This window comes from Cyprinus carpio, chromosome A17, assembly GCF_018340385.1.
Source record: "Cyprinus carpio isolate SPL01 chromosome A17, ASM1834038v1, whole genome shotgun sequence".
Taxonomy (NCBI): domain Eukaryota; kingdom Metazoa; phylum Chordata; class Actinopteri; order Cypriniformes; family Cyprinidae; genus Cyprinus; species Cyprinus carpio.
In genome coordinates this window covers 4,223,805-4,250,311 of record NC_056588.1, presented here as the reverse complement: position 1 = coordinate 4,250,311, position 26,507 = coordinate 4,223,805, and the positions used below count along the sequence as shown (strand labels likewise).

At 36.5% G+C, this 26,507-nt stretch overlaps 2 protein-coding genes and 3 long non-coding RNA genes across 5 annotated transcripts; 4 read left to right on the top strand and 1 right to left on the bottom strand.

Annotated features, from left to right (window-relative positions):
* Nucleotides 1–2,087: 2,087 nt before the first annotated feature.
* On the bottom strand, nt 2,088–4,680 carry LOC122133928 (forkhead box protein A1-like). The gene is made up of 2 exons (XM_042773601.1): nt 4,424–4,680; nt 2,088–3,662 (listed from the first exon to the last, which is right to left on the bottom strand). The coding sequence occupies exons 1-2, from the start codon at nt 4,493–4,495 to the stop codon at nt 2,448–2,450; spliced, it is 1,287 nt and encodes a 428-aa protein (XP_042629535.1). The 5' UTR covers nt 4,496–4,680; the 3' UTR covers nt 2,088–2,447.
* LOC122148133 lies at nt 3,056–8,767 on the top strand. The gene is made up of 4 exons (XR_006162102.1): nt 3,056–3,192; nt 6,398–6,473; nt 6,981–7,051; nt 8,694–8,767. It is a non-coding gene; the product is annotated as an uncharacterized LOC122148133 (long non-coding RNA).
* Nucleotides 8,768–8,802: 35 nt separating this feature from the next.
* LOC109069753 lies at nt 8,803–13,555 on the top strand. Its single transcript, XR_006162101.1, has 5 exons — nt 8,803–8,835; nt 9,031–9,124; nt 11,479–11,655; nt 11,864–12,715; nt 13,211–13,555. It is a non-coding gene; the product is annotated as an uncharacterized LOC109069753 (long non-coding RNA).
* Nucleotides 13,556–15,252: 1,697 nt separating this feature from the next.
* LOC122148266 (mitochondrial import receptor subunit tom70-like) lies at nt 15,253–19,714 on the top strand. Its single transcript, XM_042774675.1, has 4 exons — nt 15,253–15,723; nt 15,931–16,060; nt 18,894–19,030; nt 19,156–19,714. Exons 1-3 carry the CDS (start codon nt 15,382–15,384, stop codon nt 18,920–18,922), a joined length of 501 nt encoding a protein of 166 aa, XP_042630609.1. The 5' UTR covers nt 15,253–15,381; the 3' UTR covers nt 18,923–19,030; nt 19,156–19,714.
* A 1,498-nt stretch (nt 19,715–21,212) lies between these two features.
* LOC122148265 lies at nt 21,213–26,120 on the top strand. Its single transcript, XR_006162212.1, has 3 exons — nt 21,213–22,050; nt 25,493–25,566; nt 25,795–26,120. It is a non-coding gene; the product is annotated as an uncharacterized LOC122148265 (long non-coding RNA).
* The last annotated feature ends 387 nt before the right edge of the window (nt 26,121–26,507 follow it).

Here is a 26,507-nt window from a genome sequence, read left to right as displayed (position 1 = left end):
TAATTAATTCAATCCCCATCAGAAGGTATTAGGAGCGCCTTGGCCCTGTAGTGCTTTTCCAAACTCAGAATGAAAAGAGGGAGAAGAAAGGTCTACGGGTAGACCCGCTGATGGGCGCTTTGAACTAAAGGGCCGTGCGTATTGTTGTCGAAATTTTGCTCCATAAGGCTGAAGAAAGCGTCAGAGCTTTTGATGGGGGAACGAGAAATGCCGCATAAGTTTGAACGCTGCCTGCTGATCGCATATGTTAAGCCTGGCTTGTTTAAAGATGTGCACTAACTGTTCAATGCAACATATAAATGTCGAAATAAAACCGTCAAATATTGCCCTGTACAATCACTGCGTCAATTACAAACAATACAATTCCCATGGAAATTATTTCATATCTAAATCATACATGTCATATTTAAATTATATGGGAAATAAATGAGCAGCGTGTTATACCTGTCAACGCACTCGTAAAGATGTTTTCCCTAAAATGTGTTAAATATTTCTACACTGCCCTTGTAAACTGTTGGTTTGTTTTTGGATTTTCAGGAGCGCACATTAAAAGTCCTTTGCTTTCATTATCATCAGCTTCACTGTTTCTGTCACAAAGATTTTTAAATGATTTAAATAAAGCAATGTTTCCGATAAAGCATTTGATTATCTGAGAACCAAATATACATGATTAAATCACACCTACGACAGCGATACAGCAATGTGATTTATGAACTCGATCATGTAGTTATTTTAAATTATGTACATTAACCATAATAATCAGAATAAAAAAATTATAAAAAATAATATAATAATATTTATTAGAACATTACTTTAAATTTAATTTAATTAGCACTTTACTTTATTTTAATCAATCCCATAAACCCGACATGATTTTTTTTTTTTTTTTTTTTTTTTTTTTTTTTAATGTGTGTGAGCAAGTATTTCTGTTAGATATTCAGACATTTTTTACTTAGCCTATAGGCTATATAAAACGATCTGTTTTATAATGCATATGTTGTGCGCACGAGAGAATGTAACTTAGATTATTTAGGCTAAACAAGTATTTAAACGTGTTATTTTAAACCTTACCATACTGGATCGTACCCCCAAAAAGTCAAATTTTATTATCTGGTATTTTGTTATTATATATATTACAAATGTCAATAGCGAATATTGCAATTATTATTAACTTCACCATCTTCACCATGCCAAATATTTCTGTCGCGAGCTCTATTTCAAATTCAGATAAATCAACCGCATCGGTATCTACTTTTGGGGGAAAAAATGTTTTCTTAATTTTTTTAATCGAATTCAAAATTAAAAGCGCCCAATATCAGCTATATAAACTTATTTTATAGGCTACACGTATCGAGATTTATCAAGCCTGAAGTCAATTATCCATTTTATTTACGCATCGGGGGGGAATTACAAGATAATTAAATGAATTTCACGGCTACTCAGCCAAAATGCGTGTGTACAAAATACCATGATCAAAGTCAAATCTGTTCAGGTTCACGTGCCCATCATGTAGGTTACGCTCCACAAAAAGATGATTTGGCCTCTCTATGATATTGTTTAAAATCCCATTTAAAAGAGATCGGATCTTTTATGAAGCGAGTCTTTGAGGCTGCGCGTGTGTTAGACTTGGATTTTCTCTTGGTCTTTTACCAACAGCAAGTCAAAACCAGACGGGCTCAGCCAAAAGCTGGCTTTGAAAGCAGGGAGCCTATTTTGACGAATTAAATTGGGTTAAAATAGCATCTATTTCTATATTTTTTTCAAGTCATTATTAAGCATGCATTGTTTTTAAAAGCTTGGACACAAAATATTGCAAATGCAAAAGAATAAATAGAATAATTATTTCTAAAAAAATAATCGAAATAAAGAAAATCAGATAGCCTATTCTTATTAAATAATATCTAGTTTTTTAAAAAATCAATTGCGAATGTAATTTCACGAAAAATGCATGCATAAATGCTCCTTCATAATTTCACCTCTTTGTATAAAAATGTCCCAAACGTTTTGCTTGATTAAGAAATACATATTTTATTCACAATGCATTTCCACCTTGGAATAATTTTTTTTCAATACAAGATTGGGAAGTGTTTTTGTCAAAACGAGGTAAGTAAACCCCAAAAATAATGAGTAAAATGACAACATTCAAATACATCTGCAACAGACAGGGGCATCGCTTTTATACCAGCAACAAGACCAAAGTTGACCTTCATTCGTGCACGTTGTAACACAAAGGGGAACTACAGGTTTGGGGATCACAACAAGTATTTTACAAGCTCGAAATGATTTAAATACAAGCAATGATTTATAACTGGGATATACAATCATTGGGAACACTTTACAATATTTTATTATACACATACACATTTTGTTATATTTTAAAGTAACAGTTCTTTTGCACCAAGTGCATGCAAAAAAATAAAATAAAGTTTTTTTTCGTCGCCAACTGACTAAGATGTATTAAGAACAGGCCTGGAATACACACCTTGGTAGTAAGAGGCCTCTAAAGCCGAAGGGTCCATGCTGGCTCTCCCGGCCATGGGCAAACTGGAAGACATCCCTGAGCCATAGGAGGAATATTGCAACGCTTGTTCGTACGCTTTCAATTCCAGTTTATGCTGTTGCTCTGAAGAGGACATTAAATTATTGATGGAAAACGGGTGGTTGAAGGAGTAATGGGGGTCTCCTTTGAGGTGCAGCTGGGGTTCGTGGGCCATTGAGTGCAGCGAGGACAGGGATGTGGACACGGGGTGCACCTGTGGGCCGCTGCTCTTCAGTTCAGATACGGCGGTGCTACCGCTCCTGTGGTCCAAACTGGGAGGACTGGACGACTGGTTCGAGGAGGTTATGGAGCTCGAGTCCATGTGACCAGGTTTGCTGCTGGTGCTGTCGCTGGCCGGCGAGCCCGAGCCGCTCGACTGCTCTCGCTTTCCGTCTGACCTCTTTCCGTCCGTAAACTTTTTTTCGCATTTAAAGCGCTTCTGTCTTCGCAGGTAACAGCCATTCTCAAACATATTCCCAGAATCAGGGTGCAGAGTCCAGTAGGAGCCTTTTCCCGGCTTGTCGGGCGACCGGGACACTTTAACGAAGCAGTCGTTGAAAGACAACGAGTGCCTGATGGAGTTCTGCCACCTCTGCTGGTTCTGACGGTAGTAGGGGAACAGGTCCATTATCCACTGATAAATCTCACTTAAGGTAAGCATTTTGCTGGGTACCTGCTGGATCGCCATTGTGATGAGGGAGATGTAGGAGTAGGGCGGCTTGGCGTGCGGGTAACTTCTCCTGAAAGTCTTGTTGTCTCTGGCTCGGTTCAGGTTGGGCTGCGCGTATGTCATGGAGCTCATGGTGGGGCTCATGCCGGAGTACGGATTCAGTGCGTTCATGGAGCTGTGCTGAGCCGTCATGGCGTTCAGGTTGGACGGGCTGAGCGCGGTGCCCATGGTCGACACGCCGCCGCTCATCCCGTTCATGCCGCCAGTGGCACCCGGAGGCATCCCGGCCATGGTGCCCGGGCTCAGTCCCGCACTCAGCGCTGGGTTCGCGTAGGACATGTTAAAAGAACTGGAAGTCATATTCCCACTTGTGGACATGCCCATGTAACTGTTCATATTATTCATGGAGCCCAGCCCCGCGTTCATGCTGGTGTTCGTCATGGGAGAATAGACCTGAAATAAATAAATCGTGGCATTTAGTACTCTAATATATTTGTATTCAGCACTTTTATTCGTATAGAATGCCATTTTGCATCTTCTCTCTGAGACAATAATGTAATTTCCCCATTTAAAAAAAACAATTCGTTATTTAAATAGTAACAGAATTAACAGATTTAATTAGTTATGCTAAAAAAAAAACAATACAGTAATTTCAGACCATTAAAATATATATAAAGTTGAGAACATTTAAATTTTTAATCTAGTATATTTATTTAATTTTGCTCTTTTTAAAATAACGAAATATTAAATGTGCAATCGCTGATGCACGCGACGTATTTTTATATAGTTTTATAGAATTTAAGTTAATTAATAATGCAATTTTGCAATGACTCAAACGAGACAAAAAAGAATCTTGTATATTTGTGCAGCATATGCGTAATCCATTATAATTTTAATAAAAAAATAGTTTAGTCAGCTAATTATTTCAAATAGTTTATATTATTGCGAAAGACAATTATATTTGCTAAAGTCTTCCAATATCGTGACCCACTTGTAATGGTATCACTACTGCCACCAAGTGGGTTGATCAATGACTGATGTTTTCTCAGCTACAGACATCAATTCAGTGGAATATATTTTATATTTAATTCTTCAGTCTTTTAAAAAGTGGTTTGCACCGAAAGCCTCTGTTGATGCATTCATTCACGTGCATGCAGCTACAAACTTTCTGACTATTCCAGAAGCTCAATATGACAATAATAATCGTCCCTCACCTCTTGTGCATCATTATAGTAGCTGCTCCAGTCTGGAGTTTCGTGTCCTTCCATTTTCACTGCGCCCAACATTATAGAGGAAATCCGCAGCTCGTGCACATGCAGTTCGCAGACTCACAGCGTGTGTGTGTGTGTGTGTGAGTGTGTGTGTGCGTCCTGGCACCGCGCGCAGTCACTGGTGGGATGGTGTGCGCGGGTTTGGGTAAAGTGAGGAAATGTTGGGACTGAACTGGAGATCTTCCCCTGTCTGTTACGTAGAACACGGTACAGCCCACTTTCTATGTCTCATTTGCCTGATCTCTCTCCTTCTTCCAGGAACACGTCTTCTCTGCTGTTTTTAAACAGGAATGCCAGTGTGTTTTATTGCACAATACTATTCACAGAAAAAAAGAAACAAAAAAACACTACTGGAATAAACTCATGTTGCATAATATTGAATATCCGAAAATTCTAAAAAATGTTGGCATATTGTAGGCTATATATATATATATTTTTTTTTTAATTTTCTGCAAAATAACTGTCGGACTTTATAATTATTTTAATTAAGGAATTAATTATTTAACATTAGAATGTTATAAATTCTCATTTTAAAACACGTGTACTTACAATATATTACAATGTATGTTTATGTAATATGGCAATATTTTATATTTGTTTAACTGGCATACAAAATGCCTTTATGATACTTTTTAATATCCTTCATTAATATGCCTTTAGAAAATATAATGCTAACATCTTCATGAAAAATATATATGAATCATAACATTTCTTACTGGGCCTATATACAGTGCATACATAATGATCTGTTAAGCATGATTTAATAGTAATATTGATTAATGATATTCTTGAAAGTATTAATAGTTGTAATCATTTAAAAAAAATATTTCAAATTATAAAATTTTTAACATTACATATTTACTTTATAATAGGCCTATGAATAGAGGTATCATAAAATGTTACCAAAATAATAGCCTAGCCTACATGTGGATGCTTTTTCATGTAAATTTAAACATTATATGAAAATGATGACTTCTACCAATTTTTAACTAGGCCTGTTTAAATAATTTAATACAAATATTAATATTTAAAACTTAATATTTAAAATGTAATATTTAATACCTAATATTTAAAATGTAATACAGATACAGATCTTGTATTTCAGTGTATTTTTAAAACTGAACAAACTTCACAGAATAGCTAATGAAATATTATTAATAACTTGTATAAAAGTCTAACAACTTTGGAAGCTATTCATTTTGGTAGTGAGTCCTGCATTTAGGGAGGACCTGGAAACCCCACCATCTCCCTCCTTTTATTGCTCAGATAAACAAGAGGTCAGATTTCCCACTGTACACCTGCTAATGAGCGAATGACAGCACTGATCATCCACTTACAGCGGATTATCTCCAGTGATCTCTCACACCATTAGAGCACAGATCGATTCCTCACAGGACGGAATGAAATGGCCCTTGAAGCAAAGAACATTAGACCATGTCAAAGCCCCCATGAGAGAGAGAGAGAGAGAGAGAGAGAGAGAGAGAGAGAGAGAGAGAGAGAGAGAGAGAGAGAGAGAGAGAGAGTAATGATTGGCTTGTCTGTAGATTTAATGCATGATTTATAAAATAAATAAAAACTGGCCAATAATTATTTATAGAGCTCAAAGGTATAGGTTCTTCAGATCATTGGGTCATAAATATGGGTTTCTTTAGACATAGAAAATAAAAAGTACTTTTTAGAATGTAAAAGCATTTTCATTCTAATTAAAACATTTTTTATGTACATTTAATTCATTTTCTTTTCTCTTTGTTTTAAAATGTGTGTGAATGGAAGGGAATGTTTGCACTAAAGATTTTTGGCAAATCTGAACATTTGAGTGGTTGAAGTCGAAGTTGAAATGAAAGTTGAAATGAAAAAAAAAAAAATAACAATAATTAACATTAGGATAATGATCTACTTGAATATTTTCATGTGCAGATTTTCACTGGCAGTTCTGGCAGCACGCGCTCGGCTACAACCGGTTGCTAGGAGACGCTGCGTTTCAGTTTCCGAGGTAAAAAAGCTCAAGTTATTTTTCAGACAGTACAATTTTATTTGAAGTGCATTTTCAAGACGGGAATACATTAATGAAAAGGTAATACACTTTTAAATGTTTTGTTAAGATATGTTGTGTCACAACTTGTTGAGCAACTAGCTGGCTAACTATATAACGTATAACTTTTTGTCTTTATAAATAGCACGAACGTGTAAAGATAAGGTATAATGATTATCTAATACGAGAAAGAATTGAAAATTAGGATAAATTATACAACATTACAAAATTCAATTAATAGAACTGAACTAAGACATGTAAGCTGATTGACGTTATTTTTATTAAGACGTAAAAATTATTTTACAAATATTTTGCAGATCAAACATTAATTCTTTGTCCAGTCTTGAGACAAATGCTGAACCAAATATTTATAGAAATGAGGCAAAAAGTGTGTTTTCCCCAATGTTAAGCATATTTGGATTAAAAAAAAAAAAACCTTTAATATGATTTACTGTTTTTGTTTCCTAGGATTACCAATATATGAAGCACCTTTATGAAACCAATCAGAAGAGAAGAAGGCTTCTTTCTTACCTTGCCAGGTGAGCCCTGTCATCACAGATTTCCCTCGCATCCTGACAAAACCCAGCTGTGTTGGGTCTCAAATAGACTTTCACTTTCCTCTTCTCTGCAAACTGCCCCCTAAATCCATGTCTCAACAAAGACCTACAGAATGAGCCGGGGTCAGAGCACAAGCCCAAACATTTCCTCCTTAGATAAATCAGTGAACACAATGCCTCTTCCAAAACTTAAAGCCAGGCGTGGGATTGTCAGAAAGCCCATCGTAGCCTCTCTCGCAGGGACCACCAAAGCAGTATCCTTGTCCCAAAGGCCTTAACCTCCTGCTAAGCCCAGATCAGAGAGGCCTTTATCAGCAGGTGGATCTTACAAACCTCGCACACTTGCTCAGCAGGTTTCAGGTGAGGAGAAGAAAACCTCCAGCACTCATCCGTCCACTTTCTTCGGAGGACAGAACCGGCTGGATTTGGGCAGTTGTAATGACAACGGGGTGTCAGGCTCTGTGAATACAGCACAGAATGGGAATAGACGAGCACAGAGAGGAAAGAGTGAAAAATTTGGGGAGCCTCATAAACATCAAACTCTCTCCAAACACAGCAGTTCCCAGAGTCACACCAGCAGCATCCAGAGCGTCAAATCCACCTCTGAGCTGCTGGTGGAAGCCAGACTTATTGCTGGACTCGAACTGCCAGATGAGGTTGACCAGCAGAGGGCGCCAAATGAGACCCTGGCAGACACAACAGGGATGGAAAGTGGGCACACAAAGGATGATAGTGGTGCAACTTTCTCTCACCAAAGATTTTTACATTCTATGGAAAGCGAAGGTGGACACAGGTGCAGCCCTGATTATAAGGTTACCATATTATTTTATTTTATTTTATATGAAAAGAGAAGTTGGACACATCTGTGGCTCAGATGACGAGGTTAGCTGATTATTTGTATTTGTATTTTATTTTATTTGAAAGTTGGACAGAGCTGCAACTCTGATGATGAGGTTAGCTGTTTGTTTTTATTTTATTGTATTTTATAATTTTTTTCTTTCTATTTTTTATTTGCCTAGTTTAATATTTTTGTTCGTTTATATGTTTTTATTTTATATAAAAAGATGAGGACACAGCTACAGCTCTGATGATGAGGTTAGCTGTTTATTTTTTATTCTATTTTTCTTTTCTTTTAATTGTTTATTTTATTAGGTTAGTAGTTTATTATTTAATTTTTTATTTATTTATTTGTATGGAAAGAGAAGTTACATAGCTGTTCTGAAGATGTTAGCTTTATTTATTTATTATTTTTAAACGACATCTCCAAACAAACTCACTTTCATGAGCTATTATTATTATATTAGTGGATAGTTGATTTTGAACATTAAATTTAGTATTTTATCATGTAAATCATAAAGCATTTTGTGTGTGTGAAATGTTTTACTTGATACAGTAGATGTGTTATCTTCGTTTAAAATAAATTAAAATAAAATAAACACATTTATTTGCTTTTCAAACGCTGGTGAGCTCATGGTGATGGTATACTGTATTGAGTCTCATTGCAGTGGGAAAATCTTTAGCATTTCCTGTTAGTACATTTTGATGGGTAAAGTCATAGGCTTGGAATGCTACTTAGAGCATAAATTAACTACTTAGAGGAATGCTCATGTGTATTTTCCTTCAGGGGCCAACTCAAAGAGACACCTCAGCACCACAAGAGAAATGTTCCCCAAGACCAATGTGCCGTCCACCTGTGTCTGCCAATGTGCCAAGATCCTTGAGTATGAGCAATAGTCAGTGGAGGAGTCAAGGATCTCTTATCCCAAGTAAACAGTAACTATTATTTAAATTGTAACTACTACAAGTTGAAAGTTTTGCAACCAAATAACTTTTAAATGTTAGGGGCTTTAGTGAGTATGAGCAATAGCATAGTGATGCTTAATGTATTAGATTGGATACAAAATCTATCTAACAGAAATTATTTGTATACATACTGTATTTTTAAAAAATATATTTTTAAGGTGACCAATGAAGATATAATAATGGCCCGTGGATGTAGCTTGACTCCGTTTCAGAGACCAGAAAGGACATCCCATCAGACCAAAACTATTCAAGGTCTTTCACTCCTGGCAACCTGGACACCTAAAAAAAGAGTATAAAATATTTAGTGGTATATAGTGGCCCCCAAAAACTATTTGGACATAAATAGTATGCCTTAATTGCATTATATAGCAAATTATCAAAGCAGGTGTCACCAAAACTAAATTGTAGCATTATTTAATCAATCTGTATTTTTTTTTGATTAATGACATTTAATCAAATGGTGTTTTTGTGATTTTTGGTCGATGTATGAAGTCAGTTTACACAGGTGTAGTGTTTAAATACTTTTTTGTTCTATAGTGAATTTTAAAACTAACAAACTTTTTGTAAAAGTGATGCTATCCCTTGTGAAGAAGTAAACTTTAGCATAATTTAAAAAATAATTGTTATTACAGAAATAATATACTTTAAAAGAATATACTTTGTGCTAACTGTATGCCAGGTATTACAATATATTAGTAATTACACATTTGTAGTGATGAAATTGCTGTTTAGTATACTTAAAATATGTTACGTTTAATATTGATTAACACACTACAGTTTAAATTACAATCAAGTACTTAACATGAGTTTCAGTATGTTAGTCAACACATCAAAATAATTCTACATCTTTTAAGCATGGCAAAAATGTATTAAGCACACTTCTTTTTCAGAAAGGGATCTTTTTGTGAAACTAGAAGTGGGTTTGATATCTTGCATCTAATGCAATGACATTCAGGCGTTTTAAGTGAGTCGTCAATGTTCAAATACTTTTGAGGCAGCTGTATACTTGATTTTATGCATTATGACACTATGGTTCACTAATCTATGTGTTGAAATATTGGCATGTTCCACTTGCTATCAGCATGTCAATCTCTCAAAGCATCTCTAGCGGAAGGGCGCAGAGGGTGGCCTTGGGTGCAAATGATCATCTAGTTTCACGCTACCTGAGAAGAGCGTCCAAAGCTGTCAACAATCAACACATAGAGAAAAGTAACACAGCGAGTAATTGCCCGTCACTTACTCCACTCATCTGTACTGCGGGTCTGTCTGGAGCCAGCGCACCCACGCATCCCTCCTCCCGACCTCTCCAGCACTCACCTGAGAGCTGATAACACAAGATTTACTACCTGCTCGACTGGACCTGCGCCACTCCCTCACTCTCAAAAAAGAGCCTTTTAATTACTAGCTTTTTCCAGTCATGAGGGTCACTGAAAGGTTCCTGTTGGACGCGGTTGAGAGGGTTTATATGAGCGATGCCTGCCTATGGGGCCGATGGATAGCGGGGCAGGTTGAAGGTTCCTTCTTACGGTTCAGGAATGTTTCTCTTCAGTGCAGGCAGGGCCAGTGACTTTAGTGTGACCTTCCAGGTCTTTCGATGAGGCTTAACCATGCCAGATCAAGGTGATAAATCTAGCCTGTCACAGGCCAGAGTGAACGAAAGGTACGCAATAAATTGGCGCTGTCAGTGGAGCCATGGGGACGTGGGTGGCGGAGGGCCTCTCCTGCTTGTCTGCAGTTTGAAGAACACAAAGGGCCCACACACAAAGTCAGTTCTGAGGTCGTTTCTCCCACCGTCTACAGTTCAAACAGTGGTGTGAAGTTATGGAAGAGAAGATCTGTGCAAACAGACTGACTCATCATCTTTTTATGGCAGAACATAGGGCCTATATCACATTGAGTTGGCACCCAAAACAGTTTATTGTATGTTTAAGGTCCAAGAAATGTTCCTGTGAGACCCTAATACCAGATTGAATGATAAAATCATTTCTGTTATTAATATGTATTTATTTATGTTGGGTCATGGAACAGAATTTCAGGCCTTTAAATACACATATGAACTTTGGAAACATTGATTACACTGAGGCTAGTGAGCAAGCAAGCAAGCATTATGAGACCACTAATTTTATTTTGCATTTGACATTTTGATACAAAAGCCCTAAGACGCCATATAATGTTTATCTGCCTTGTTTTCTTCTGATCATAGCTGCATTTTCTCATGATCTCATCATTCACCATTTCTGTCATCAACCATAAACTATAATACCATGATAAACTGCTTATATATAACATTTCTTATTATCAGTGTTGAAAACAGCTGTTTAATTATTTGTGGAAATCAACATTTTCAGGATTCTTTAAAAAATGGAAAGTTCAAAGAGCATTTATTGAAATATTTTGTAACATTACAAATATCTTTACTGTCACATCAATGAAATGTGTCTTTGCTGAATAAAAGTATTAATTTCTTAAAATAATAATAATAAAAGAAAGAAATTAACTGACCACAAATGGTAGTGAAACATGACCTCTTAGGGTTTCTGTATTTAAAACAAAAACAAAAAAATACACAACAGTTTTTCCCCTCTAATTGTTTATTCCGTCTGCAGTGCAGAAGGGAATAGAACCATCCACCATTTGTGTACCACTCCTGCTAGTCAAGTCATGCCTGTTGAGTTACAGCTTGCTTCTAGAATCTGCCACATTCAAAACCTGACCACTGCAACAGCACAGTTTAACCAGCAGAGGACAGCACTTGGACATAAATCTCATCCTGAAAAGAAGAGGTATAATCTACAGCTCGGCTCTTACCGTTTCTTTTAGAATGATTTTCATTAAAACTCATTAATTATGAATTCAGGTCATCATTTAGGTTCTTAGTCTTCCTCTTAAAGCTCTGTACCTGTTCAAGTCACTTTAAAGATGTATATCCAGGTCAAATATGACATTTCAAGATCCAATAACGTATCATAAATGTTTTATTACTCATTGTAGGCTGTTATGTGAAGGTGTTTCTGTTGATTCTACTGGGGTTTCAGCACAGACAGACTGTGTTTCCCATATGCCTAAACAGACGTCAGATGTTCAGGAGGACTGGCAGACAATGGCAGAGTATTACATGGAAAGACCAAGGATTATGATGTGTGGACGTGCTGCAAAAAAGATCTATTATTTTATGACTCACCATCAGTGGCTATCAGCAAAGTGACTAATGCATGACATTGACAACTAGATGTGTTGAAATAACACCAAGGCTCTGGTTTTAAGGAAGTACATGCAAAATTATTTATTTAAAACTGATTTTTTTACATCTGTAACATTTCTTGTATAGATTATATGTAAAACTGTAATACATTTTTAAACACTTGTTTCATTCAATCATAGTAGAACCTAATTAATTTAAATTTAGTCTCATGTAGCCTGACCTTCAGACTGATGTGTGTATGCGTGACCACGTCTGAGGCTGAGACTAGATCAAATTATAAACAAAATTTCCTGTGTACTTGTAATATCCTGTCGCTAGATGGCAGTAGACACGCATTATTTTCCTGATAGAATTAATGGATGAATTCAAGAGTTTCATATTTCTTATTATTCAGGCTCCTGGGTTATTAAATGTGGACTGTTGCATAAATTTCACATTAAGCCCTTTAATTATCACTTGAATTCTTTTATTTGATTTTTGATTGATTGAACAGTTCTCTCCAACTTCCAATTATTGTATTTCTTTATTTCTCATAGGCAACATTGTGTCCCAGTGAGCTCAGAATGTTCTGGAACCCAGCACCTCCTAAATTCATCTGTGCCCCCTTTGTTATGAAAGACACACTTTTCCCCAAATACCAGGTACAGCGGCACCATTAACAGATGGACATGTGCTTCCTTTTCAGTGTGCTGGGACTTTTAACAACACCTTTTTGCTGTAGAAATCACAGCATGCCTCCTCCCATCAGCTTCCTGCGTTTTAGCAGCTCTGTGTCTGTACACTGACAATGATACATGCTTTCTCTCTGTTATTATCTTGCTTCGAATGTAATTATCTTGTAGTGCATAATAAAAGAGAAATGGGGTGAAGCCCTTGAGGATGATTGTGTCAAGTTTAAAAAAAAAAAAAGAGTATTTTGCTTGAATATTAATACCTGCAATTCACATAAATTATAGCTATTACTGTAATCTCAAGGTTATTTCCTTTGAGTTTGCTCATGTTGGGAATATTAAATTCCTCATGTTACCTTCGTATCAGGAAAAGTACTGAAGTGAAAACTTGTTCTAGTATTATACCCTTTTATGCCATAAAGTTAGTGCTCTGTCTTACATTTTTATTAATTTTTGTGTCCTCAGATAAAACTGGCACACCTGTGCAAAGAGAATCTGTTGGATGAGCTGCACAATGTGGTGGAGTCAGTTAGCCATGTGATGGACACAGAACAGGCTACTTCTGAGGTTTTTTTATTTAAAGAGAATGTCTAAAGAGGAAGTTTTGGAAAACAAATTTGGAAAAGTTGGTTTCTTTAAAACATGAAAAAAGTTTCTTTTTTATTTTTGTGTAATACTTATTTTTGTGTAATTGACAAAATGGCATAACAATGGAACTCTTTACAAACATTATTCTGAAAAGTGTATATGTGTATGTTTTTGTGTTTTTATACACTACTGTTCAAAACCTTATGGTCAGTATGATATTTTTAATACTTTATTTAGCACGGATGCATTAAATTGACAAGATTTAAATTTCAAATAAATTATGTTCTTTTGAACTTTCTATTCATCAAAGAATCGTTTCAAAATTAACATTTAAAAAATATATATTAGGCATATTTTCATTTTTTTCAACATTGATAATAATTACAAAACAATATTGATAAGCAGCAAATCAGCATATTAGAATGATTTCTAAAAGATCACTGAAGACTGGAGTAATGATGCTGAAAATCAAGCTTTGCCATCGCAGGAATAAATTACATTTTCAAATAGAAAACAGATATTTTAAATTGTAATAATATTTCCCAGTATTATTTTTACTGCAGCCTTGGTGAACGTAAGAGACTTCCCAAACTTAAAAATCAATCCCAAACTTTTTTAATGATAGTAATTACCTTTTAATATATCATAAATACTCCATGTAGTTTCTACAGTACATGCATAATATTAAGGCTATGCATGCATAGTTTTTATACAAGAATTAGAAAACTATTTAAATTAGTTTTTGATGCGGTATAGAATGTCACAATGCAGAACCATTGCTGTGCCAACTATTCATATTTGTGCATACATACAAGATTGGAAGAAAACAAGAAAAGAAAGAATTGTTAGTTAACATTCAAGTCACTAACTCCAGTAAATTCTCATGTGTTGGACATTCTCTAAAAACTTGCCCTTGTCCCCAGGAAAATGACTTGCCTATTAAATGTAAGTCTGTGGCAGACTTCAAAACAGCCTCACTAACTCCCTCTGGGTTCATCTCAACAGAACAGGTTGAAAGTCTATTCTAGTTTGATGTTGGAGAATTGTTTAATGAATTCCTAGTATTTTTTATTAGTTAACCTTGTCTCTTTTAGATTTTAGAATTGCTGATGTTCTTCCAAGCCACTGTTTGTTAATCAAAATTTTAACTACCAGTGGCTTAAAGTTTTCACATTTTTAAATCCTTCCTACACCTCTGCAAATTCCAGTTTCTTCTACTAGCAGATCTTTTTTTCTAATTTTCATTCTGTGTGTATATTATATAAAGTACTTAAAACAATTCAGTCTTTTTAATGTAATACTTGGATGCAAGTTGCTCTACTGCATTGCAACCAGACTTTCACCTCGTGTAATATCCTGTCTCCCCTTGGGGTTTCAGGCCAGACAGCCTCGCTCTGCCCCTCACTTAACCCCAGATCTTGAGCCCCATCTTCGGCTACAGTCCGACTTCACCAGCCTTTCCCAGGAGCTGGAGCATGTGCGGTGGCAGCAGCAGAACTCAGTCTGTGCAGCTCTGGCCAGAGAATCCCCATCCAATGCCAAACAAACAAAGCCTCAGGTGGTTCACGCAGTGCACAGCTCATCAGAGCAGCCCTGCCAGGTCCCAAACCACAGGAGGAACAAAGGCAAAGAGAGGGCAAGGGTTTCCAGTTTCAAACGTAGGGCCAAGAAAAGAGGAAAAACACTCAGCTCTGTCAAGATGGCCTACATTTGGAAAAAACTGAGAGAGCCATCACGGACAATAACAAGGTTTTAGAATCCAAAACAACACTAAAACATGAAATTGAATGTAAACAATGATATAAATTAGACTTTTACAGCAATTTATGATGCATTACATCTTGCATTCTCAAATGAATATTTATGTGCCATTAGTATTCTAAAAGGAACCATTTTGAAAATCATCCTTCTTGAACTTTTTAAGTCTGTTGTGATGTTTGCATTAATAATGTGTTTATCTTTCCTTTTATTCTCCAAAAGGAGTGTGTGTCTGTGTCAGTTACCATGGGAGTCCAAAACAATTTTCACTCCTCTGCCACAGTCTGCCCATGATCCCAGATTTTGAGACCTTTGCCACAGATCCTGGTGGGATACCAGACATATGGGACGCCTGGTTTGACGAGGTCTTTCTCCCTCTGGAAAATATCCAAAGTGCAGGCTCTCTCCCTGATGGTCTGGAGGAGAACCAGGTTCCACAGGACGAGATCCAGGATCTGAACAGAGTGGTTTTGGATGAAGGTCTCAATACAACTGATTTAGACCACAAAGTGGCCAAGCCGACCCAAACTTTGACTGAATGTAGAAACCACCGTGCCTTCAAATGGTGTCGTCGTGGAGCACTTCACATCAAACTTGGCTGTCTTAACCAGGCCCTTGAAGATCTCAATGCTGTAAGCCTTATTTTCTTGTCTTTTATTAGTGATGCATGCTAAGGTAAGCATAACTTATACTATTGCTCATAAGATTTTTTTTTGTTTGTTTATTTCAGAAATCATTATCCAAACAAACCAGAACAGAACGTTCTACAGATGTGACCTGATTTTCTGCTTAGTTTATCGTGTACTAATGATCGATCTTTTGTTTTTCTATTTTTAAAGGCCATCTCCCCGGAGCCTCATTTACTGGATGCCTACTGGCACAGACACTGCATCTACCTGCTGAGAAACGACCCCGATAGAGCTCTGGATGATCTAAACTTCATCGTCAAGAACAACAAGAAGCATGCAGGTGTGTGCATGAGTCCACTTACATAACCAGACAGCAGGGAGACAAGATACTGATGCAATACTAGTGTATGCTATCTGACCTCTGTATTGGACAAAACAGAACCTGAAAGGTTAAAGGGCACATAACCAAAACAAGACTGTCATATTCTGAAATAAAAATGTTTGATGTGCTAATATAGACATACTCCAGCGTTCACAATACTAAGCTTCCACTCAAGCCCGCGGTGTGTGACGCTGTTTTGTTGAGAAAGCGAAACTACTTAGTTTTTGCCTTCCAAAAGAAGACACGACTAGAAATCATGTTTATATCACATTTATAATGGGTTTTATGTTTATGTCTCGTCGCTCTGGCCGGACAAGGCATCACAATATGTTAAGAGGAGTAACATTTCTGTGACACGCTTGAGGCATTCGGCCAATCACAGCACACCTCGCTTTTCAGAGCTATGAGCTTTGTGAAAATCAACGCGTTTCAGAAGGCGAGGCATAGAGGAGAAACAATAATGTACAGTATGTCGAAAATAATATGTTTTTTTTTAACCTTAAACCGCATAAACACATTTGATTACACCAAACACACAAAATAATGTTCTTTTTAGCAGCATCATATGACCCCTTTAAGGGTCAAGATCATGTTATCTGTATGATCTCCTGCACTCCATCAAGCCACTCCCATAATAGCTGTCATCACTCAAATTAATGCACGACTCTACATTATCTGTGTGTAAGACTCTAATACAATTACGAAGTAATTATTTTATGACGAATAAATCTTTCAGTGAGTAAAACTGGCTGTGTCTATATTAAAGACTACACAACATTATTATATTATCTTTAAATAGATTTTTAAATGATTATTATTTTAAATTATTGTCCCTGGATCAGTAGGATACTCTTGCAATAAAGTAGCGGTGGCAGCGGACAGATTTTAAGTATCAATTCCGCTTAAAAAGATGCAATCTAATCCTGTTTACATGAAATAAACTCCCAAGCAGGTTTAAGCTTACAGACCTGTTGCTATGACAGCAACTCCGGAATGAGCTTCGAAGAACCAAATAATCCAAGATCATGCCAAATCGTCAACAATCAAATCCAGCTAACTGAGTTAGCGACGTACGAAGAACAGGCCTCAGGTCTCTGCAGCGCATGAGGGAATGTCAGCAGGATGAAACAGTTCTCGCACACACAGATCCGAAACGTGTAAGGCACGGAGATATTCCACGAGTTAATCAGTCACTGATTTTTACATTTTTTCGGTTGGATTAAAAAAAAAAAAAGTATAAGAGGATATAAATAATAAAAGCAAAAATGTTTCTCTAAATATACCTGGGCGGCCCACCCAAGTAAAGTCTATGTGTGGGAAGCACTGAATATAAATTACTTGCACCTCAGTGCAAGCAGACGTAACACAATAAATGCTGTCAATGCTTTCGGAGGCAGATGCTGCTGTTTGGGAACGCAGTCGTGTAAGATATTTATACAGAAATACTTTGACGACAGACTTTGCCCAGGCATTTCAGAATGACCATAACAACATATACATGCTGTGAACAAGATCAGTCTGCTGCTAGTCAAGTTATCCCGACTCTCTAGAGCAAAGTCACATGACTTTTTCGATGCGCATTTTGTTCGGTAAATGAGTTTTCGTCATAGTTTATGCACATTTTTCTTAACGGATAAAAATTTATCCTACTCAAATGTGCGCATTAGTTTTTTTATGCACATTTTTAGAATTTATGCACATCTTGTCGTTTCCATCCAGCGTTTTTTATGCGATATTCCAAAATGCGCATGAAACTAGGTGGATAGAAACGCAACTACTGGCTCTATTCAGCTACACCCAAGCCATTAAAGTCAAGCCAGATGATTCAGAGAGATACTTTAAGAGGGCAAAGATGTATGAAAAGATTGGCCAGATACTGCTGGCCATGGAGGATTATGCAAAAGTGAGCCCTATGAAACAATCTAAATAGATTTGCATTTCCAGGTGCAAATGTGCTTGAAAGGCGATGTGTAATAAGAATAATCACAATTAGCTATGTCAAAATAACTCACTCTATTTAAATCAGGTAGATTCAATTGTCAATTCCTCTTCCACATTCTTGCTCTTGGCTGCTTGTTACTGTTTTATTGATCGATTGAAATACAGATAAGAGTTAAATGTGCAAAATTGTTCCTGGCTGTGTGTAGCACCTGCATATCCTTTCTGCAGTTTGATATTGCCAGTTTATGCAGCACATTTCAGCATAAATTTTTTGTGAACCTGTCAGAGTGTGATACAGACATTGCAAAGAGGCTGTTGGGAGAGTCAAAATCAACCTTGGCGAGAGAACTGCAAAGTGCAGTTTGTCATTTCACATGTGAAGGGTACGTTTCTTAAAAGCACTGTAGCAAAAATGAGATGCTTAATGGTCTGTTTAACTCTAAGGGTCAGAGAGAAGGTGGGAAATGGATTTGTAAGAAAAAAAACTAAATTGATCTATTTTTGGCACAAAAAAAGCATGTTTGAATGGAATCTGTACATTTTTGTCATTGCAAGCACAGGCTTTCTAAATTAGTGTTTGCCAGGTGTTATTTTTGCACTCTTTAACCACTTTATTTAGCTTGTGTTAAGTTTAGTGGACAGAATTAGTCAGTTTTTCAAAGCTTATCTGAGCAGAACACAGTTGGCAGGCACATCATGCTCTCTAAATATAAATCCAAGATCTGTTTGAGTTCACAAATGAGTGCTGATAATGCTGATTATACAAGACTGTTGCTTAATCATTGCATCAGTGATTACAATTTACATGGAACATGGAAGATTTTAAGCATAAATCCTTTTTGTCCCCTAGACCTTCACCATCATTTCTACAAGGACTGATGCAATGATGATCAGTAGAATACAGCACTTCAACAGCTCCAAATGGATGCAGGCCCTGGAAGACTTCTCCTTACTGCTGAAGCAAGAACCTGGGAATGCGAGAGCCAGGTCAGGATTATTATGAGGTTTATATATATCATTCAGCATGCTCAGTGTTTGATTTCCACTAAATATAACTGCATTACATCTATGCTGATGTGTAAATCCAATTATAGTTTTTCTGCTCACGGTAGAACATACAGAGGAAGGATCTATTCCAAGCTGGGTCAGTTTGAGAAGTCTATCAAGGATTTTTCTCTGACTGTGCACTTGGATCTCCCAGTAGCTGGTTGGCGTTTTACCACAGAGGGTGTCTGTTGAGGGAGATAATGCCTCATATAGCCTTAAGGGATCTCAACACATCTGGTAACACGCACATGTTTGATATAACACATGAAAACGTGCAATTTTCACAGTTTCTCTATATATAGATACATGACTTTGCCAACATTTTAAGGGGCTTGAGGAAGACTGATGCCCATGGGAATTTTTAAGTAATATGTTGAGGTCTGACACTTTCTGTTGAAAAGCAGGGTGATTAGACAGATGGTTCAGTCACGGTTGTTCAACAATCAATTCAAAAGTTACACATGAGTGTTTTTCATAAGATTTCTTCAGGAAGCCCAAAGGAAAGAAAAAATCAGAAACAAGATCTCTTTAATGTCTTTAATATCTCATATCTCTTTAACATTTCTTCTAAACATCAATGGGACTGCATCTGCTTCTCAGTTTTTTTCCTCCTGAGAGAGACCTCAGTAGCTTGTTTCTGCTTGTATTTCAGAATTACGAGAAAAAAAAAGATAGATGTAGATCTCAGAATTGCAAGAAGAAAAAAATTGTGAGACACAAATTCAGAATTGTAAGATAAAAAGTTACGATTACCTCTTTACCTCTTTTATTATTATTATTTTTATCCTGTGGCAGAAACAAGCTTCAGTATAATCAATGTATGTCAGCAGTTTTTTTTTTCTTAAGGACTTCTAGGAGAAACATCTAAGACAAAGCTGATAATGTCCAAATATTAGCAGTCAGCTATTAATGTGCTCAGTTGTGATGTCATATACATGCAGATTTTTGAATGATAGCTTAGATTTCATAAATGGTCTGGGGAGGGAAATCCTGTTTTCCATAATATGTCTCTGTGTCTTTGATCTGAATCTTTAAAAAAAGCCATTTCACACATAATTATGCACCATCAATGAGGCCACTCTCATAACATCTCATGGCAGGCAGCTGCATCTGTTGAATCAGGTCATATGTGGATGTTTATAATATCACTACTCAGCCAGCAGAACAAATAAGAGCCATCAAGTCTTATTTTATATGATTTTAGCAGCTGTAATCTGCTCCTTTGATTTCTGAAGATTGGAGGAATATTTTATTTTGTCAGCGTTGTCTACTGCAAAATGAACAGCTTCATCAGTAAAGTGTGTCACACTGCCCACCTAAGCACAGTGGTGCTGTGTAACAGGATTGTAGGCGTGAGTAGAGCTTCGGCACTAAACCTATTTTTGAGACATGTACCATGCAAAAAATGCTCAGCAGAAAATGCACTTTAAGCTAATTTATCAACACAATCTTTTGCAGTATATGAAGCCAGATAAATACTGCCACAAACCAGTCACCCGTTGTCAGGGTTGATGCAAGTTCCACATGTTAGCAGCACTTTGAATTTCATTTCATGTAAATAAATTACACCGACCTGCATCATATTTGCTGAATGAAATCAAACTCTTGTTTCTTAAAAATTCTTTGGGGTGCTGATTCAAAAAATGTTACCTGTTTTACTTGTTCACAAAATATGATGCATTTCATAACATTTTGGCTTTCTGCAACCATTTGTAAGGTGAAGACGTCTTGTTTTATCCCTTAATCACCAGAAAAATTACCACAAATACATGATTCCTATCTTTCCTTCCTATTTGTTCATTTCTCTCAGTTTTTCACATGATTATGAATCCTACTTTTGCAGATTGTAAGTTAAATAATAGATTTTGAATACTTGTTTGTGTAATTAAAAAAAACTTTGTTTGAATGCTTTTGTTATTTTTAGAAGTGCATTAAAGCTGATAAATATATATAATTTGAACAGTCATTCTTATTTTGTGAAAAAACTGTATGTGATGGAAAGTTTTTGTCATTTTTTTTTTAAATTCATCAAAATAGGTAACATTAGGCTTTTTCTTTTTTTGCAAATCAGCAGAATTTGTTTTTACCATTTGTAAATGTAAATGTAAATTAGATTTAATATTGATAATTCTTGTATTAATTCTCGATGGCCGACTTCTGATAACTATTTTATTCTGTATTGCAGTAATGAATTAAATATGTAATGCAGAAATGCAGATATCAATTTTATCTTTTGTGTAGAGCCATACAGTGCTCATGTCAGCACTCTGAGCTACTGTATTACAAAACTACACTGCAACTTGTTGCCAGACACAGATAATGAAAGTGGTACATTGGAGATCCTCAAAGAGCATATGCATGTGCTGAGAAGTAAAATCAAGTGCTTTCAAAGCCAGATCCTCTCATTAGCAATGATTTATCTGTATATGTGTGTGTGTTATAGTTCTCATCAATGACAGTGCAGAAAACCTGAGCACATTCCTACATCACAGTATGGTCTATATTACGCTTTGGCGCTGAGAGCAAGCTATGGCTTACTTTGAAGCTGTGATCAAACTTGACAGGTGATGTCCCAGCCTCCTCCACTCTCAGACAATAAGACTTTCATTTTCTTTTGTTGCACCAGTGCAGAAGGCCATAGCTGAGGATAAATTTACTGAAGCATGAAACTCTTTGAAAGTTACTTTTCAAAAATCTATTCTTGTTAAAAAGTGACACAGAGTCTCTGAGCAGCTTATTTAAAATCATTGAAATCTTATCTGAGTCATCATCTCTTCTATCTGTGTGCACCTCTCTAAAGGCACAGCAGATTTGCGGCTGTTGCCCACGTCAGTTTGGGACTGATCTGTATGCTGAATATGGACCGACATTATGAGGCCATCAAAAAGTTCAGGAATGCATTGAAGGAGGATCCCATCTATTTAAAAGCCTACGTATGCCGGGCCAGAGCCTACTACAACGTAAGCGAATGTTATATGGATGATTTGGAGTGCCACATAAAAAGATGAAAGAATGTATTATTAATGTGTTTAAAATAAAACTGTTACCATTGTGTATAGATCTTAATCAGGGTATCACCATATTTCATTTTTGGCAGGAAGTGCAGTGCATTCAACAGACTGTAGAGTTGTTTAACAACAAAATGATTGTTCAGCTGACAAAATGTATTTAAAAAAAAAAAGTTGATTAAAAACTACAAAACAGTTTTGAGAGTTGTGAATTGTGAAAATTACATGATTTATGACCTTTATACACCACATGCCATTGTAAAGACTTAAGTCTATACCTCAAAGCCTTGTTTTCATCTGTGTTACTTTCATCTGAGTCATACATATAAAGCCAGCTTTAAGACTTTATTAACTACAGTACATAAACACTTAAACTAGTCTATCATACATGCACACACACATACAGTTGGCATAGGGAAAGGGGTTAAAGCTTAAGCAGTAAAGAGAAGAGAAATAAAGACATGAAGCTATGGTACAATTTGATATTCAGCAGATATACAGCCTGAAGGAAACATCAGTTTCATAGTTCAAATTCACCTTTGTAACAAGGTGCAAATAAAAATGAATGTATCAATTTATAAGCCTAAGTTTGAAACTTGCAGGTCTCGCTTGTTTGAAAGAGAGTCCTGATGTAATTTGGGGCTCCAGTTGGTCTCTGCTGAAGTTAGTTGATGAGAAAGAACCAGTTTGAGTCAGAGGATCTTGATGAATGGAAAGACTAGGCCGGAGCCTGGCACAAGCTTCGGGTGGGTTTTTGAAGACACTTAGCTCAGGATCTTCTCTTGGAATTCCTGAATCTAAAAAAACCCCTGATCTGGTGATCAGTGATCTATAAAGGGTGAGGATGTCACACCCTCAGGATTGAGCCAATGAAGAATGGTACCTTTGGGGGGAGATTTTACGATCCTTTGTCTCTAGCATGGTGTTTTGCATATGAAACTGGATTGGCTGGTCAAGAGAAGAATCTTCAAGATTCTTATAATGCTAATGTGTCACAGAGTTAGCAAAATGTAATGTAAATGAACAAATAGGAAACGTAATTTGGAGCTCATATATACCAAGCACAGCATATGTGTGATCTTGGTTAATTAAGTAATAATAAAGCATTCAATATATAGGCAAAACACTATAAAATAACATAGGATACATGATTGTACATGTCCCAAGTGAATAGTATACACATAGTAGACACATGAGGTTGTGGACCAGAAAGAAAATGATCTTGGTGAGCTCTTTGTAGCCATAACTCTTGCTTGAGTCATGAGTCAGTAGTACTCTTCTTTCACTGTCCATTTGCATTTGGCTCTGATGCTGTAGGTTGTCGGCAACTCTGGGTAGAAGGGTATTTCTCACAATGCCTGGCCAGTCATTTTGGTCTGCCGTCTGGGCAGTTAGACTGTGCATCTGCAACTTTTTGGCAACTCGTGTTTAGAGTTAGGGCCAGAGACTAATGCAAGATCAAACAGAATGTGGAGCTAGGTTTGTTTGGTGAAGTAGTCTGTTATTATCTTAGCTGTGGATGGCAGAATGCTAAGATAGGTTTGGGTCAGCATATGTTTGCTGAAAGGGGCGTAAGCAGAGTTCTGATTGATGACTTAAAATTTTTCTTATTGTGAATTTATCACTCAAAACTGTATGGTGGTTCACAACAGGCTTGATCTCTTAGGAAGTGAGGAAGAGGAGGGAAAAGGAAGAGGAGAGCATTCCTATTCAGATTATGCTTATTAATTGGTGCTCAGGACTATAGTTATGCCCTAGTAGTTGTCTAGATGACTTGTGAAACAGGGTCATAAAATTTGAGCACTTGTTAAAAAAACAAACAAATCAAAAATAAAAGTGTCTCTGGTTCCTTTTGAGGTTCAGAGAGAACATCAAACCAAAGTGAAACAAAAGAATGCAGTGATGAAACATCCAGTTAACCATCTGAGTGAAACCATCAGAACAGGGTATTAATCAATTGATGAGGAAAATCCAGAGAATGCTTGATGGAACTGTAAGATCCCCCCCCACCTTGTGTGGGCCACACACCGCTGGTTTATAACAGCTGCTGCGAATTATTGAAAATCCCCAAAAAAAACCCAACAAAAATCACCTACAAAACAATTACAACAAGATAGTACCACAAGCTACTTCCACACAATATCCGGTGGCCAGGAAAGTTTTATTTCAGATGGAAAGTGGTGAGAGAAGAGTGCAGAGCTAGATTCCAGATCTGATCTGATGAATGAAACCAGAGAAGTTTTGATTTCAGATGGAGTTAACCATGGTGAGTGAAACCATCAGTGCAGAGCTAGAGAGGTAAATGGACTGGATGTTGACATACAAACAATCAAAATGGAAAGACAAGGCCACAGTCTGGCACAAACTTTTGGAGGGAAAATTATGTCTCCAAGCATGCTATTTTGCATATGTAAATGGATTGGATGTTGACATACAAACTATTAAAGATTCTTAGAACAATAATATGTTGCGTAGGTATCAACATATAATATACACTCTCATTTAGATCATCAGAATATGAATTCATAGAGACTAAACATGGTATAATGAGGTGATATTAACTAGTGATCTATCATAAGCATGCATAATACAGTATACAATACACAAGACCATATACAAGAACGTAATAATCACACACAATGACCTGTGGATATGCATGATAGGGAGGTCATAGAAAATTCTGTCTATGAATTAAATGAAAGAAGTCATTTCCTATAGCAGTATTTGTCTGTTTTAGAGAGAATTAAGTAAGGGGGAGAAGATTCTCTCTACATACTTCTAGGTCGTAAAGTTTATCTAATCGGGCTGAAGTTTCCTGGTTGCCATGGTAACCACGGGCCTGTTCTGCCTTTTTGAGGTGTTAGTTGCATTTCAGGGGAAGGGTCCATAGACCCTCATAGTTAGCTTGTTTGTTAGGTGAAGGGTGTCAGAGATTACTTGTTGAATATTACAAATAATTGTGTGGCTGAGTGGTTCACACCTCAATGTTTTTCTCAATGTTCTTGAGTTGCTGTATAATTCTTAGGAGATAAAAACTTAAATTGCTTCCTCTTTGGACCAGATTCAGAGTACCACCATATTTCTAACACATGACTGTGAAAGATAGAAGTACAGTTAGTTCAATAGGTCTTACTGTGTATTGAGAATGTCTTCCCGAAATTCCAGTTGAAAAAAATATGTATATAAAAACAAAGGAGCCTTTGGAAATTAGACATGATCTAAAACAAACCAGTGCAACCTGCTGAAAGGAATTTACTTCTGTCCTTCATTTGTCTTAATTTAAAAATCTAACCTTGACTTAGGTCCATGACAACAGGCTATATAAAAAACCCTTATTGTTTTTAATTGGTGAATGTCTGCTATAGAGAAAAAAAAAATTGTATCCTGTTTTTAGAGGGAAGTACTTGGAAATGAAACAGTTTGACCTGGCTACCCTCTTTACACGATACGCAGCAGAAATGAAAACAGGTAATGATCACATAAAATTCATTTTACTCTCCAGCAAATTGCAAGCATACTTTAATTTCCTGAAATATCTCAGCATTTATCTCTGCACATTTTTTAATGAGCATCATTAAATTTTGTTTGGCCACCTGGCCCAACTGAAGGTGAAGTAAACCTTGCAGGAAAATGTGGTTTATGTTGCCATAACAACAACTAGACCCAGCTGTAAACCTCTCCTCCTTTCTGTCACAGCTCTGGGTTTATCACCGGTCCAGCAAGCTGTCGTCCAATCATTCCTGGGGAACGATGCCAATGCCATCGTCTGTCTCCAGGAAGCGGTCGATATGTGTCCTTCTCCTCCACACCTCTTTCTTCTCGGGAGGACACTGATGAGGTAGAACAGGTTCACAGTGAGTCCGAGACTCATGCAGGGTTTATCTTAGTCAAGCTCTGTCTGGCAGAACTAAGCCAGCAAAACACCAAACAGACTTCTCCAAAGACACCAACAAAAATAGGTAATTATTAGTATTTATTATTACTTTTTTTCAACCGTTTTAGAAATACACCAAAGTGATAAACTAGAGGCTGTGCATTACAGTTTTTACAGTTATATATACTGTACTACTGTTCAAACATTTGATTTTTAATCATTTTTTTACATAAAAATACTGTAAAACAGTAATAATGTGAAATATTTAAAATAACTGTTTTCTATTGGAATATATTTTCAAATCTAATTTATTCCTGTGATGCAAAGCTGAATTTTCAGCATCATGATCTCATGATCCTTCAGAAATCATTCTAATATGTTGATTTGGTGTTCAAGAAACATTTCTTTTTATTATCAAAGTTGAAAACTATTGTACTTTTGGGGATTTCTTTTTTTTATATATATATTTTTTATAAGACATCATAAAATATATGCACTGTTGTGTCTTTACCATCACTTTTGATCAGTTTAATGC

What these genes read in the sequence shown, in the direction of transcription:
- LOC122133928 (XM_042773601.1), bottom strand. Translation starts at nt 4,495, where the DNA reads ATGTTGGGCGCAGTGAAAATGGAAGGACACGAAACTCCAGACTGGAGC. An exon ending in ACTATAATGATGCACAAGAG is followed by an intron (nt 3,663 to 4,423) that starts GTGAGGGACGAT and finishes TATTTATTTCAG; the next exon opens with GTCTATTCTCCCATGACGAA.
- LOC122148266 (XM_042774675.1), top strand. Translation starts at nt 15,382, where the DNA reads ATGATCCCAGATTTTGAGACCTTTGCCACAGATCCTGGTGGGATACCA. An exon ending in CCCTTGAAGATCTCAATGCT is followed by an intron (nt 15,724 to 15,930) that starts GTAAGCCTTATT and finishes CTATTTTTAAAG; the next exon opens with GCCATCTCCCCGGAGCCTCA. An exon ending in GAACAACAAGAAGCATGCAG is followed by an intron (nt 16,061 to 18,893) that starts GTGTGTGCATGA and finishes TTTGTCCCCTAG; the next exon opens with ACCTTCACCATCATTTCTAC.